The 14,862-nt window shown below is 38.9% G+C and overlaps 3 protein-coding genes across 6 annotated transcripts; 2 read left to right on the forward strand and 1 right to left on the reverse strand.

Moving 5' to 3' along the window:
• Positions 1-748: 748 nt before the first annotated feature.
• Positions 749-5,316, forward strand: LOC6651491 (metabotropic glutamate receptor). The gene is made up of 6 exons (XM_002072528.4): positions 749-2,158; positions 2,235-2,485; positions 2,557-2,663; positions 2,720-3,368; positions 3,427-3,722; positions 3,789-5,316. The coding sequence occupies exons 1-6, from the start codon at positions 909-911 to the stop codon at positions 4,236-4,238; spliced, it is 3,003 nt and encodes a 1,000-aa protein (XP_002072564.2). The 5' UTR covers positions 749-908; the 3' UTR covers positions 4,239-5,316.
• A 96-nt stretch (positions 5,317-5,412) lies between these two features.
• LOC6651492 (eukaryotic translation initiation factor 4E transporter) lies at positions 5,413-13,530 on the reverse strand. 3 transcript variants are annotated; one of them, XM_023180844.2, is made up of 9 exons: positions 13,370-13,530; positions 12,911-12,979; positions 11,078-12,554; positions 10,867-11,011; positions 10,324-10,806; positions 10,021-10,254; positions 6,285-6,719; positions 5,991-6,212; positions 5,413-5,915 (listed from the first exon to the last, which is right to left on the reverse strand). In XM_023180844.2, exons 2-9 carry the CDS (start codon positions 12,934-12,936, stop codon positions 5,677-5,679), a joined length of 3,261 nt encoding a protein of 1,086 aa, XP_023036612.1. In that variant the 5' UTR covers positions 12,937-12,979; positions 13,370-13,530; the 3' UTR covers positions 5,413-5,676. The 3 variants fall into 3 exon arrangements, with proteins under 3 accessions (XP_023036612.1, XP_015032357.1, XP_046869442.1); XM_015176871.3 differs by having other exon boundaries at positions 13,345-13,530; XM_047013486.1 differs by lacking the exon at positions 13,370-13,530 and adding an exon at positions 13,233-13,318.
• On the forward strand, positions 7,467-8,742 carry LOC111519529. 2 transcript variants are annotated; one of them, XM_023180846.2, is made up of 2 exons: positions 7,467-7,541; positions 7,604-8,742. In XM_023180846.2, exons 1-2 carry the CDS (start codon positions 7,490-7,492, stop codon positions 8,428-8,430), a joined length of 879 nt encoding a protein of 292 aa, XP_023036614.1. In that variant the 5' UTR covers positions 7,467-7,489; the 3' UTR covers positions 8,431-8,742. The 2 variants fall into 2 exon arrangements, with proteins under 2 accessions (XP_023036614.1, XP_023036615.1); XM_023180847.2 differs by having other exon boundaries at positions 7,468-7,518.
• Positions 13,531-14,862: the final 1,332 nt, after the last annotated feature.

The raw sequence follows: 14,862 nt of genomic DNA on the forward strand, positions 1-14,862 counted from the left end.
TGATTCTCACCAAGATTAGTATGCATTCTATACGTTTACATTCTTGAGTTACAAACAGTTCTTTACCGGATATTCTACTTTTCAGATACAATGTTCTGCTTTGACGCCTGTAGGCAGGGAAAGGGGAAGAGACGACAAAGGGAAGAACTAAACATGGTCTAACATATTACTTTTTTATATAATAATTTATATACATACATATGTCATAAACCCGTGGTTCCAAATGACAATTTAAAAATGCCAAATTGGTATAACGAGCAGAAGGAAGCAAAGCCAACCCAATTACATGAAAGTAATTGTGATAATACTTAAAAATAACTATACAAAGTAAAGAAAGAAGTAGAGAAAAAATTAACTTATTCGGCTTTCTAAAACTAGTTATGAAGTTAGTTTGTTTTCCTCAATTCTCTAGAATAACTTCATTATTCAGATTAGCGGTAAATAGTGAAATAATTTTAGTGAAAAAGGATTTACGAAAAGATTGTGCGACCACATACAGCATACATACTTATACATGTTATCGTAAGAAGCCAAGTCGATTTAACAAGAAATGTCTGTCTGATTTGGTATACCCTCCGCAAAGTGCCAAAGCTACTTCAAGCTAAACGCGCGTGTCATTTCATTTAGACGTATTTAATTTACAAAAGAGGTTGAATTGAATTGAATTACCGTCTTAAAAATATTTGATCCGTGAAAATAGTTGTTGCATCTTTGCATTTTACAAACAGTTACATTTCCATCGACTAATTTGCTATATGTTTTTGCAGTTGCCTCGGACTAGTATACTTAAAATGTGTGATTCCACACTCTGCAATATTAAATGCATTCGACAAATGGATAATTTATTAGCAGACGCATATACATAATCAGTTAAGAAACCGCTTCTCCACCTTCAGATTGCAGCAGGCATGTGGTGCTCAATAGTTCATAGAAGAACCTTACGCGCAAGCTCAGTCGGATATATTATGATCATTTTGGCGATCCTATTCCTAGTGCCAGTCATAGATGCAGCACGCTCAACTTCGAATTCGCAAGATGTTTCTGTGATATCTCATGGCGACATCATACTGGGCGGTCTGTTCCCTGTCCATGAAAAAGGGGAGCAGGACGGTACTCCTTGCGGTCCAAAAGTATACAACCGCGGAGTGCAGAGGCTTGAGGCTATGCTGTATGCTGTGGACCGCGTGAATAATGACAGCAATCTACTGCCGGGGATAACGATAGGCGTACATATACTTGACACCTGCTCCAGGGATACATACGCTTTAAATCAGTCGCTTCAGTTTGTCCGAGCTTCCCTCAACAACTTGGATACCTCCGCCTTCGAGTGCTCAGACACCTCTAGTCCGCAGCTAAGGAAAAATTCATCTTCTGGTCCTGTCTTTGGGGTGATTGGGGGTTCCTATAGCTCGGTATCACTTCAGGTAGCTAATTTACTGCGGCTGTTTCACATTCCACAAATCTCACCTGCGTCGACAGCAAAAACATTATCCGACAAGTCTAGATTTGATCTATTTGCGAGGACTGTGCCGCCTGACACCTTTCAGTCAGTGGCCCTAGTTGACATTATTAAAAACTTGAACTGGTCATATGTATCCACAATTCACTCAGAGGGATCCTATGGTGAATACGGAATTGAAGCCTTTCACAAAGAGGCGACAGAACGGCACGTTTGCATTGCTGCCGCTGAAAAGGTGCCGAGTGCGGCTGACGATAAGGTGTTTGATGCAATTATTAGCAAGCTGCAAAAGAAGCCAAACGCCCGTGGAGTGGTGCTTTTTACTCGGGCAGAAGACGCCCGACGAATTCTGCAGGCAGCAAAGCGGGCCAATTTGGGTCAACCGTTTCATTGGATCGCTAGCGACGGTTGGGGAAAGCAGCAAAAACTGTTAGAAGGTCTGGAAGATATTGCAGAGGGAGCCATTACTGTTGAGTTACAGTCAGAGATAATTGAGGACTTTGACCGGTATATGATGCAGCTGACTCCACAGACAAATCAACGAAATCCCTGGTTTGCCGAGTACTGGGAGGACACATTTAACTGTGTGCTTACCTCCGAGTCTGAGTCTTCAAATATCAATACTAATGGTTCAAGCGTGGATAACGAAAAGGTTAACACGCCATGTGAGGAAAATTTAAGGCTATCGGAGAAAGTCGGGTAAGTTTACCTATACTTAGTTTTTGTTCAATTACTTAAAACAATATTATGCGTATGAAACATTACGATACCAAAGATATGAGCAAGAGTCAAAGACTCAATTTGTGGTAGACGCTGTTTACGCTTTCGCACACGCACTGCACAACTTGCACAACGACCGTTGCATGCACCAAGACCAAGTCGATCAGAGCCACCAGAAGCACCAGCAAAGCGAATCCGTATGGTTCCGCAAACCCGTGGACAGCAGTTCTCAAGCATGTTCAGATATGGCAAACTATGATGGAAAAGACTTCTATAACAACTATCTGCTGAATGTGTCTTTCATCGGTTTGTATTCACCAATTCCTTTACCGAACTCACTTAAAAAACCAACTCCATTTGTTTACTTAATTCCCAAGATTTGGCCGGAAGCGAAGTAAAGTTCGATCGGCAAGGTGATGGACTGGCGCGCTATGACATATTGAACTACCAACGTCTGGACAACTCCTCAGGATATCAATATAAGGCAAGAAAAGCCGTTGATCGATTGAATACAGTTGTTTATTCCGTTTATTCTGGTAGGTTATCGGAAAATGGTTTAACAGCCTCGAAATGAATTTAGAAAGCATTGTGTGGAACAACAAAGAGCTCGATCAACCGACTTCAGCATGCTCACTCCCATGCGACGTTGGGATGATAAAAAAACAACAGGGGGATACCTGCTGCTGGATATGCGATAGCTGTGAGGCCTTCGAATACGTTTATGATGAATTTACTTGTAAGGACTGCGGCCCCGGACTCTGGCCATACCCAGATAAACTATCCTGTTTTGGCTTGAGCATTCAATACATGCGATGGAACTCGCTGTTCGCCCTTGTCCCCATGGCCATTGCTATAATCGGCATTTTGATGACCATTATTGTGATCGTTCTGTTTGCCAAGAATCATGACACTCCTCTCGTCCGAGCATCCGGACGTGAACTTAGCTATACCCTTCTTTTTGGAATTTTGGTCTGCTACTGCAATACTTTTGCTCTTATCGCCAAGCCGACAATTGGATCTTGTGTGCTGCAGCGCTTTGGCATCGGTGTTGGGTTCTCTATTATCTATAGTGCACTGCTGACAAAAACCAATCGCATCTCACGAATCTTCCATTCCGCGTCGAAGTCGGCGCAACGGCTGAAGTACATAAGCCCGCAATCACAGGTAGTAATCACATCAACTCTAATTGGTAAGAATTATTTTTTGGGCCAGAGCCGAAACAAAATCTCAATCAAGTCATTCCACAGCAATCCAGGTGTTAATAACCATGATTTGGATGATTGTCGAACCTCCCGGTACACGTTTTTATTATCCCGATCGCAGTGAAGTTATACTCAAATGCAAGATTCAGGATATGTCATTTCTATTTTCCCAGTTATATAATATGATTTTGATCACGATCTGCACCGTCTATGCCATAAAGACCCGTAAAATTCCTGAAAATTTCAACGAGTCAAAGTTTATAGGCTTCACTATGTACACTACATGTATAATTTGGTTAGCTTTTGTCCCCATCTACTTTGGCACTGGAAATTCCTATGAGGTTTGTATCCCGATCAGTTTGAATTTATATATATATTATATTTATATTTAATTATTTCGCTTACAGATACAAATTACAACGTTATGCATCTCAATCAGTCTCAGTGCATCTGTAGCACTGGTCTGTCTTTATTCGCCCAAGGTGTACATCCTAGTCTTCCATCCTGATAAGAATGTCCGGAAACTTACGATGAACAGCACAGTATATCGGCGTTCAGCAACGACGGGGGCCCACGGTGGTGTACCGACTAGTTCCGGATACAGTCGCACTCAAGGTGCAGGCAATGTAACGCCAGCAGCCGCGGGCGCAGCAACGGTAACTGCCACCCCAAGCGAGCGACCATCCCCTTCGCAAAATGAGAGTCGGGACAGTCCGACCACCAGTCGCGACCAAGCGGCTGTCGTGCATAATGGCAACGATGGAGATATTGGCTTAATCGGTGGTACTGGCAGGGGCGAATGCGATTTCTCTGGCGATTCAGTCCGCATTAAAACTGAGGATGAAGGGAACTCGTGAACTCAACAAGTGGTTTGGTCACATTAAGGAATATGAAGCTTTATCTGTTGCTAAATATGTATAAGTCGATGGACAACCCTCTAAGTTTAAGAGATGGAAAACCCCGTATTCTTAGTCAGAACTAGATGGGCTAAAATGAACCTAGTTAAACTAGTTTAAGATCAAGTTATATCTACATTCTTTAGAAAAACAGCACGGAAGCCCACCTCACCATCAGGAGAACTATCAAATGCAATATCATTGTCGTTCACTAGAAGTTTTCAATCAATAGAATAATTAGTTAATTGTTGAGTTGAAATTATTTCTATGCATGGGTAATTCAATAGTTAGCACTAATAATATAAAAAGGACAAAGGTCTTGAATCGAGGTGGATTTTCTTTAAATTTCCTTTGTTACGGTCATATAAAGCTCCAAAAACCGTTCATCACAACATCCCAGAAAATCTGTGACGAGCAAACGAATGAGAAAATCTTTTCGAAGAGATAATATTCGACCAAATTAAATATGTATTAAATATTTCTAAATATTCTAAACTATATAAAATCTATTTAGCCTGCACCGTAGCTGTGGGCAATAAATAACTACATACATATATACACATACCCAGAGATCCCTATCCTGTTGTGTCATTTATGCAGTTAGCATTAGCCGTAGTTTACCCACCTAATAGTTCATACAGGCGAGAGGCTAGTATTAAAGCCAAGCAGCACTTAACATTTTTCAAAACCATGAAACTGTGCTTGGTAAAATCTCAACTCCAATCGTTATTAACACATCTAAAAACAAAATATAGTCAAGATATGCACCGCACTAAAATGAATGGGCATTCGCATTTATCCCAAGGTCCAGGTTCTAAAATTTTAAATAAAACCCTGTATTTCGACATCAAGAATTCTTACAAGCTTACAAAATATAACATACCTATGTATAAAATACAATTTCTGCGGAGTTAAGGTCAAAGCTTTTAGAATAAATTGTGTGTACACTTACCATTATAAAACCGAAGTTTTGGTCTCCGTGAATATTCGTATCATTTTAATTTTTAAAGTATAAAATAAAAAATACAAAAATCATAAATCTGTACTCTCTCTTGTGGGGTATCACAGAATTCGATTCCATTGCATGTCTCCCATTTGCAAAGTGCAACAGTATTCCAACCGAGAAAAAAGTGGATGGCTTACTAAATACTTTATTATTTACAATAAAATAGGACTTTTTTTTACAATATAGTCAACTACAATTTTTTGATAATTTGAGTTCAAATGTTTTAATTTAACTACCATAGTGGCGCTAAACATGATCTTGATGAGTTCTCAGACTACATACAAGTGTCCGCATGTTTTTGGCGAAAATTATTGTAATAAGTAGCAAGACTTTTAATTTCCTTCGTTTTTTTGTTTTTAATTTAGTATCTGAAGAATGAGTTAAAGCATGAAATTAATTGTGCACAGTGGCCGAGGAATGTTGAATTCTTCGTTCGAATTCTTCCAAGCTTAGTGCTTGGTTCATATTCAAAAGCGGCAACTTTCCAGCCGATGCTTTGGCAAGAAGTTCTGGTGAGAACCATTGAGCCAATTGATTTGTAGTGGATGATAATCGGTCATCTCTGTGGTAGTTTATGGCACCAAGACCATTGTTCTGTATTACATTCACACATTCGGAACTGTCAGTATGTCCTTGAAATAAAAAGTACATAGAGGTTAATTTTATTTGACAGGAATATTAAAACCAATTTTTGTTTTTTTTGCTACCGGGTTGGTTGTGTTGACGATGCAAATCCATGTGTGACAGTTGCCTTGGCTGTCTGGCAGATTGACGCGACTGGGCCTGTTGCACAAATTGGTGGTGCTGCTGTATTTGGGAGATTCCTTCCGAGAGTCTTTGTAACTCAATTTTAGATGCAAAGCCCGGCACTGGCTGTGCGGCTTGTTGGACCGGTGCAGAATTCAAAGTTCCCTTTAAAATAGGCCGCCCTAGATATGGCATCAAAAGGTAAGGCTTACTTTAGTCTAGTTGGAACTGATATATTGTTTATGGTCACTTACCAAATGACTTTATAGTATGCGGAGCTTGAATATTACCAGTAGGCCATTTTAATTGCTGTGGTTGTGTTTGTTGTTGATTTCGGGGGTGAGGAAGCAGTTTTGGAGAAACTAGTGGACTATTGGGATTAGGGGCATAAGTGCCTCCGCCGCCTAATATCATGCGAGGCTGTAAGTTGATCGCCGGCATCTGCTGTGATTCCATTAGCATATGGTGCGATGCAATGGGTTTGGTAACCTGCGATTGATATTGATGATACTGTTGATGCTTCTGTTGCTGTTGATTGCCAGGACTATTATGCAGTGGTGGCGTATCCTTATCCGCTGTCATCTTTCTTAATACAGACGTCGGTGTAAAAGCCAAAGGCGTCGGTGAATTACTATGCCGAATGTGATGATTCATGTTCGGGTTTGAAGGTAGGTTGGGCGTAAATAGCTCTAAAAATGTAACCAATGTGAGTATGACGTAAAGAAATTTGAATAACCATATTAATTTAAAGAAAATTGCCTATGTATTCTTTCTTCTCGTATGCAATTCTTTACGCCAAATTATGTTTTAAGAAACCAAAAAACAAACATTTTTTCTAAATATATTAAACTTTTCAAACTTTCTGTGCACAGTTTTATCTTTCAAAATATACAATATAGGGTAAAATCTAGAAAAATCAACTGTTTTTGTCCAATCAAACACAAACCGAAGAGAACGTTGAGCTAATTAATCAAAGGTAACTCCATTGACCAGAGGGCGGGGGTAACTTCGACCGCGTTAAAGTTTGTATAACCTTGCAAGTTTTTTGTTACTCTTTTCTTACCTATAGCCATCAAAGTGTAAAAATGTTTAATCTATAAAGTGTAATGTTTGCGAAGGAATCTTAGCATAGGAAATAATGAACTTTTTGTTCGTTCCTATGTGAGCTATATGATATAGTTGCCCGATCTTTATCAAATTCGGCACAGTCATTAACATATATATTAAACTAACAAATGTTTGTTAAAGCAATCGCGTCAAAAGTAACGAAGTTATTGACAAAAGTCACTGTTTTCGTTTTTGTTTGGCTCTAATTTTTTTTTTTATAAAAAACTTTGATTCTGTTTTTAAATTATGTTTATTTAAACATTGAGAAATTTATTGGCCAAATAAACATACGTTTTTTTATTTAAAAAAAAAATGAGAGCCAAACAACGTCGGATGACTTCTTTTGGCCCGGATGACTTCTTTTTCGCCACCTTGTACAGGGTGCGTACGGTATTTGAGGACATGTACATATGTTACTATATCTTTCAGAAATAACTTTTTTTACAATAAATTTTTCTTAAATAAGACATGGAGGACTACAACTTAACTCAACAAATGAAGAGACATGCAGTTATTGTCGCATTATGTGCAAATCACACCGATTTAGAAATATCGAATTTTCTGAAGTGCGCCCGTTCGTTCGTTTATAAGGTGCGCTGTGAGTTGGAAGCATCAAGGGGCAACGCAGAGCCTGTTTCAAAACGCAAAAAACACGAGGAACGTTCTGAAACCATCCGATCGGCAGAATTTGTTCAAAAAGTGCAAGCGATTATTGATGAGGACCCTTCAAAGTCAATAAGGGCCCTGGCAAAGGATCTTAATGTTTCTGACAGTCTTATCCGTCGAGTTGCCCATGAAGATCTCCGGTATAAGTCCTATGTTATGCGAAGAGGACAGTTTATATCAGATAAAACACGAGAACAGCGAGTTAGACGTTCAAAACGTCTTCTTAACAAAATTAAACACCCTGAAGCGGCGGAGATGTTATGGTTTTTTTCTGACGAAAAAAATTTTGACCAAGACCAGAAGATTAACCGGAGAAATGACAGGTGGCTATGTTCCAATCCTACAGAGGTACCAGTGGTTATGCACACCAAGTTTCCAGCCACTGTTATGGTTTTAGGTGTTGAGAGCAACAAAGGACATGTGATGCCACCACACTTTTTCTCTCAAGGACTTCGAGTGAATTCTGCTGCTTATATCGAGGTCCTGGAGACAGTTGTGAAACCCTGGATTGAAAGTGTCTGTGGGGATAGTCCATACATCTTTCAGCAAGACTCTGCTCCATCACACAAGGCAATGGCAACACAAGATTGGATGGCTGAGAATTTCCATGACCACATAACCCCATAATAAACTCACCAATATTAAATTTCACGACAATACCTCAATGCCCGATCCTTGCCCTAGAGACAAACAGGGGGCACGAACATTAAAGCTAAGACAAAAGGATCAATTAATCCCCTAGTTGATTCTAATTCCATCACCCGATAATGATGTTAGCATACGTATTCCTATCCTAAACAATTCATAAAGCGCGATGTGAGCAGGTGGCATATACAGTGGCGAGCACAAGTGGATACATGTTTTGATACTGTACTCAAAGTCTTGAGTGGCTGTAAAACCCACAAAAATGCATTAATTGATTCCAAATTTTTAACAAAAATCCACTAATAATATATAAAACGAAAAACAAAGAATTTTTTTGTATTATCCTCTCCTTAGCTTGAATTATCCATAAAAAACTTAAATATTGAAAAAGCTATTTACATTTGAAATTTCTTTCCCTGCAACTCAATTCATCAATACACAAACAAAACATTATTACTCTTTTTACTACAATTTTTTCTTCTTCCATCATTCCCTGAGCAAAGCACGGCACGCATACACATACAGTTCATGTAGCGTTGCGTCTGTGTGTGTATGCGTGCGCTCTGTTGATTTGATGATGACGTATGTAGTAGGCAGCAAGCAACGCTGCCGGCAGCGTTTGAACCGATTTGTATTGTCTGTAACCTTTGTTATATTTATCGGATCAAATTCAAATTTTGGTATCTGGGGTTTTATATCCAATACTAGCATATTGGTAAATTTCATGGAGATACTCCAATTTCTGCAACATTGTTTCTTCTAGAACTATATGATATAGTAGTCCTATCCTGATGATTTTCATACTTTATCTTACCCGGATAATAAAAAGCCACAAAAAAAAAAAAATTCATCGCGATAGCTCCTGAGATGGCTGAGTAAAACGCATACGTAGCTTTGGAGTCGAGTCCATCGCACGGATTGATAAAAAAATTGGTGGAGAGTATGCCCAGGCGCATTACAAGTGGGATTACAGCCAAAGGCCTTTGGACTAAATATTGAAAAAATTCATTAATCCATAAGTTTTCTTATACGAGCAAAAGTGGATACTTGCTCATTTTTAAGCTTTTTATGGATAATTCAAGCTAAGGAGCGGATAATGAAAAAATTCTTTGTTTTTGGTTTTATATATTATTAGTGGATTTATGTTAAAAATTTGGAACCGATTAATGCATTTTTGTGGGTTTTACAGCCACTTAAAGTCACAGTATCAAAACATGCATCCACATGTGCTCGCCACTGTACGTATATACTGTCCTTTGTCAAATGAAACGTGGGTCGCTTGCAATAAGCTTGGCCTTTAAAATTCTTCGGATAGTCTTCTTTCGAAAGGAGATACGACGCTACCCACTGACTGCCATAATCATATTGATTTATTTACAATTGACCAGGTTTGGTTGTTTTAGCACTTTTTGTAGTGCAATGTTTTTTCTGTCTAAAATCATGATAATTATATCACTTGTATATACTCATCAAAATATCTTTATCCCACAGAGAATGACTCTATTTCTAGTGCAAAATGCGTAGAAACGGTAGATATGTACATATAATTAAAGTAAAAATTTGATTTGGTACCTTCCGAAATGTTGGGGCCCAACGTTTGATGATAGGGTGGAAGTCCCGCATTTAAATTTGAATGACCACCGATCACATCATTCTGATATGTTTGTTTTGGTGGCATAGAATTCCTTCTGGCATTTGAACATTCACGAAAAACAGCTGCAATTACATCCTTTGTGTGAGCCGTAGTATTAGGATTGCTCAGTTCTTTTTCTAAAAACTCCAAAGAAATATCTCCACGGAAAATACCTAATTACAAAAAGAGATCATGAAAACACAATCAACACCCAAACGGAAAACTTTCAAATTAATACTTACTCTGAATCAAGTGCTGAATTTCCATTCGTTTTTGTGTTTGCACATGTATGTTTGGTGTTGGCCCATGCACTGAGTTGGGTTGTTGAGGTGCAAGTGACTCAACAATTCGATGCGGCGGAAGGTTTTCCAATAGCTTCAAGCGCTGCTGCTGATGCTGCTGCTGGAGAAACGGCTGAACTTCCACGTCCGTACGCACCGCAAAGTTTTGTTGACCATCCATTAGATGAGGATGATTTAATTGATGGGCATTCTGAGGAATGGCATTCGGACCTCTCATCATTTGAAACAAATCAGTGGCAGCTTCTTGCTCGTGGCCCTGCTGCATGTTTTGGGCGCCCAACTGCTGTAAAAGTTTTTTAAAAGCTTCGGTGTCCCGAGTGACAGGCTTTTCTACATCCGATACAGCCTGCGGCGGCATAGCCATTGCAGTGTTCAGGTCAACTTTAGTCATTTGTGCTTCCAAGTCTTTAACACTAGGAATACCTGCAGAAGGGACAACTGTAACATGATGATTTTTCTTGTGCAAAAATGTAGTTAGTTTACCATGTATATCCGGTGTATTCGCTTCTCGTCTTTTTGGGGATTCTTCATTGTTGTTTTTTGTAGATTCATTCGGTCCAAACCAACGTGAGAAGCGAGATTTTCCAAATCCGCTGATCTCCGCGCCGGGCATATCAGCATCATTGCCCTGTGAGTGTAAAAAAAACAAATCAAATTAGTCTTTGTTTTCGTGGTAATTAATTGTTTTACTTACAATTAACGAATTATCCAATGGATCCATATTAAGAAAAGCATCGAAGTTAAATTCAACTTCTGGATTTGATGCATGTTGCAGTTTTATCAACTGATCTGACTCTTTTTGACTCAGTCTAAAATTTACGGCTTCTAGGGTGTTCATGTCGACATCTTTTACATCGTCACCCGTTTTTGTTTCCAATAAATTTAGGCTAACACTGCTACTATTTTTTGACATAGTTTCATGATCAATTTGCTTATCGGTATCTACCGGCAGTGCATTGCAAGCTCGGTCTTTTTTGGATTCGGACGTCCGCGACTCATTACTGTTTTCCAAATCGTCAAACCCGTGCAAATCAATAGTTTCCAATTGGGATGTGGGACCGGCACTAAACCATTCTGGCTCTTTGTGATGTCTGTCTTGCATTTGGTGGTATGAGGAGCCGCGTTTTCCACGACCTACGTCATTGAAACTGAATTTGTCTTTATTTGAAATTCGCCGACCGCTTAATCCTCCGACTGCACCGGAGCCAGTAGTATTCCCTACACCAGTTGGTCTATCAAGTGGCCTTTTACCTTCGTATTGGGAACGACGTTGATCACGATCCCCACCAAATTCGCGGTCATTTTGCCTGCCACTATATGTGCGCTGATTCTGTTGATTCGAACTTTGTAACATGCTTCCATTATGAGGTCTCTCCCTGTCCTTCTCCCTTTCTACCACGGCGGAGTCCGTGTCAGTCTCCTGTTTTTTAAACTCCCAATTATCGTTCCGAGGCAAGAGTCGACCACTGCCAATACGACGCTCGTGGCGCGCTGAAGAGTATGTTGGCGAGGATGCTAAAGAATGTTCATGGTCACAGCCACCGCTGCCTTTCGGAACAGGTGAAACAAGTGAATTTCGCTTTGATTCCTTATTCAATAGAGTCGGAGTAACATTTCGCTCCACTCCGCTTATATAGTCGTCAGAATTGGCATTGTTAGATGTCAGTTCGCTGCTCTCTGCAGCTGCTGCGAATCGACGTTTGGCAAATGCCGGCATTAAATGCGATGAGGAAATGCTTCTATGATCAATACTGGACGACTTGAAAGATATAGTTGTAATGTTATTAGCTGACTGTGTATCCCTTTCCCTTTCTCTATCTCTGTCTCTTTCTCTGTCCCTATCCCTTTCCCTATCATCGCACCCCAATTGAGAATCATTGGGGGCAAAGCGTTGATAATAGGTATTCGCACGTTCACGATTCCGCAGTGCTCGTCGCGAGCTGTTTAGTCCATTGTTAGAGCTACTTAGGCTTGAATTATCCGTTTCTGGTGACAAACAACTATTTCCATAAGTACCACCGCTGATACCGCAGCCACTGCTTCCACTACCAACAGAAAGCACTCCGTTTTTCCAAAAACCTAGAGTTTGCAGCTCAGTCTGGTTGGAACAGCTTGGACGCTGCCGAGCGCTTCCCTCGTATCGCAGGGCCAATAAATCTGCTCGTGAGTATCTAAAAAGTTAAATCAAATGGGATTAGATATAAGAATATAAGATATAGCCAATATTGACAGCCACAGAATATTATAAATGAGATATTAAGGTTAAACTGAAAAATCGTTATTTTGACATGCATTCTTATTTTAGAACGAGTTAAATGTTTCTTAAGTCGAAGTAGCAATTAATGGTTAAATGAGCACACTCAAAATGTGTTTCAAAAGTAATTGTATATATACATATGTAAATATTAATAAACATATACATACATATGTTCGACATAAAACTTCAGAAATTGTTGGTAGTACAGGCCGAACGATGAATGCACATAGCTCTTGTCTGCCTAGAGCTATAATTTTTCATTTCACTTACCTTGCTTTCTCTTGTCCTGCCTCCATTATTCCGTATTTCAACCCCGTTCTTTACCGGTCTCTGTTCCAGCTGTTGAAAATGGAGAAAAGGGAAACAGTGAAAATAAACAAGCTGACAAAAAACTTCAATTGCATTTGCAAACACTCATAGCATATACATAGCTGTGTACATATGTATTATATGTACATACATACATTCATATGCATGTATTTATGTACACACTTATTTGGTATGGGAAATAAGAATAACTGGGGATCAATTTGCAATAAGTGTCTGGACTTTAATGATTATTCACTGCAATTACACACTTTTATGTGTGTACCTTTTTATTGCTAATAAAATTTAAGTAGGAGTAGGTTTGTATGAATGTGTCTACACTTATGATGATATACATATGTAAGTATGTACGTCTATGCACAGATTTTACATCTTACATTACGTTGCGCTTAGACCAGTAACCTTTGGAGCCTTGAATTCACTAATGCATAAGCAGCAAACAAAAATGGCAAACGTTCATCGATTAAATTTAGCTAAAAATCAAGTCCTTTGTTTAAATTGGCAATCCCCGTCCCCGTCTCGCCGTATTTTTTGACACCCACACCGTCGTTTGCTGCGTCACGTCATTACCACTTTCTCGTTTCGTGAGGGGTTTTCGATGAAACTATCGGTGACTGACTATCGAATACAATCGTAAAATATCGAGTGCGATCGAAAAAAAGTAGTATATTAATCGATTACACTGGCACGATAGTTTTCCCCAACGATAGTAGCTCTCTACAAGTGCTGTTCGCAAGCTAGAAACTTGGCTAAAAAGTTGGCGGGAGTTTGAATGATCCGAGCTGGGAGCGGTTCCGGATGTCTAGCAAGAGAAACTTCAGTTTTGCGAATCACCAATATTGTTGAATTTTGGTTATGTTGCATAATACCTTCGAGGCTATGAATGTATATATGTTGGCGCACTATTCTTTATTTTCCTAATAAATCGCGTTAAAAAGATAGCTTTGCTGACTTATAGGTAAAACGCCGAAAAGCTGACAAAGAAAAAATATCCAATGCCTTTATATCGATTAAAGCAACCGAGTACAGGCAATTTTGTTGTATACTGGGATTGTAGCTCTTAAGGAGGGTTTCTACCTTATTGGGCCGAAAGAATTTTTTTTGAGAAAAGTATAATAGATCAAGGAATGAAATTTTCCACAGTTGTTGGGAAAACTTTATTCTATAGATAAAAATTTTTTTTCGGCGATCCGTGAAACGGGGGAGTGGGGAGAATTTTCCAATTGCATTCCCATTTCGTCCTTATGGAAGTCCTACTGTTCGCAAAAGAAGTCTGAATCCAAAAATGAAAATATGTTCTTAATCTAGACATTTTTTCGCAGCGCTGGTAGTAGAATTCGGAAAAAATGATAAAAAATGAAAAAGTTATGAGTTTTTTTAGAAAAAAATTTATTTTTCGCCTATTTTTCGTTACTAATTAATTTTTTAAATTAACAATTTTTAATATTTTTCGCCAATTCTACTACTAGCGCTGAACGATATCCTAAAGAACATGTGTAAATTTCATAGCGATTGGTTAATTTTTGCGTGATTTTGCCTGAAATTTTTACACAGTATTTAAAATTTAAATAAAAAATAAAGGAATGTGCACTTAGCAATAGAAGGCCAATAATATTTGTTTTATTGGTGAAAGCATCCCATTTCAAATACAGTTTCTTGTAGTTTCTTTCACAGAGCAGCTTGGTGAAATATTTATTTTGAGTTAAGGATTTGCGCGGAAGATTTGCATTAGAAGTTTTAATAATGAGCCTATAACCTCAAACAGTGCTGGAATATATTTTACTGATTTATACATAGCATCAACTTCAGAAAAGTTTTCCATGTCCGATTTTGTAACCAAGGCAATAGCCATACCGTATTAGGGGGGTTATAGTTGTTCCCTTGCTGCATTTATA

This window comes from Drosophila willistoni, chromosome 3R (genome assembly GCF_018902025.1).
Source record: "Drosophila willistoni isolate 14030-0811.24 chromosome 3R, UCI_dwil_1.1, whole genome shotgun sequence".
NCBI classification, from domain to species: Eukaryota; Metazoa; Arthropoda; class Insecta; order Diptera; family Drosophilidae; genus Drosophila; species Drosophila willistoni.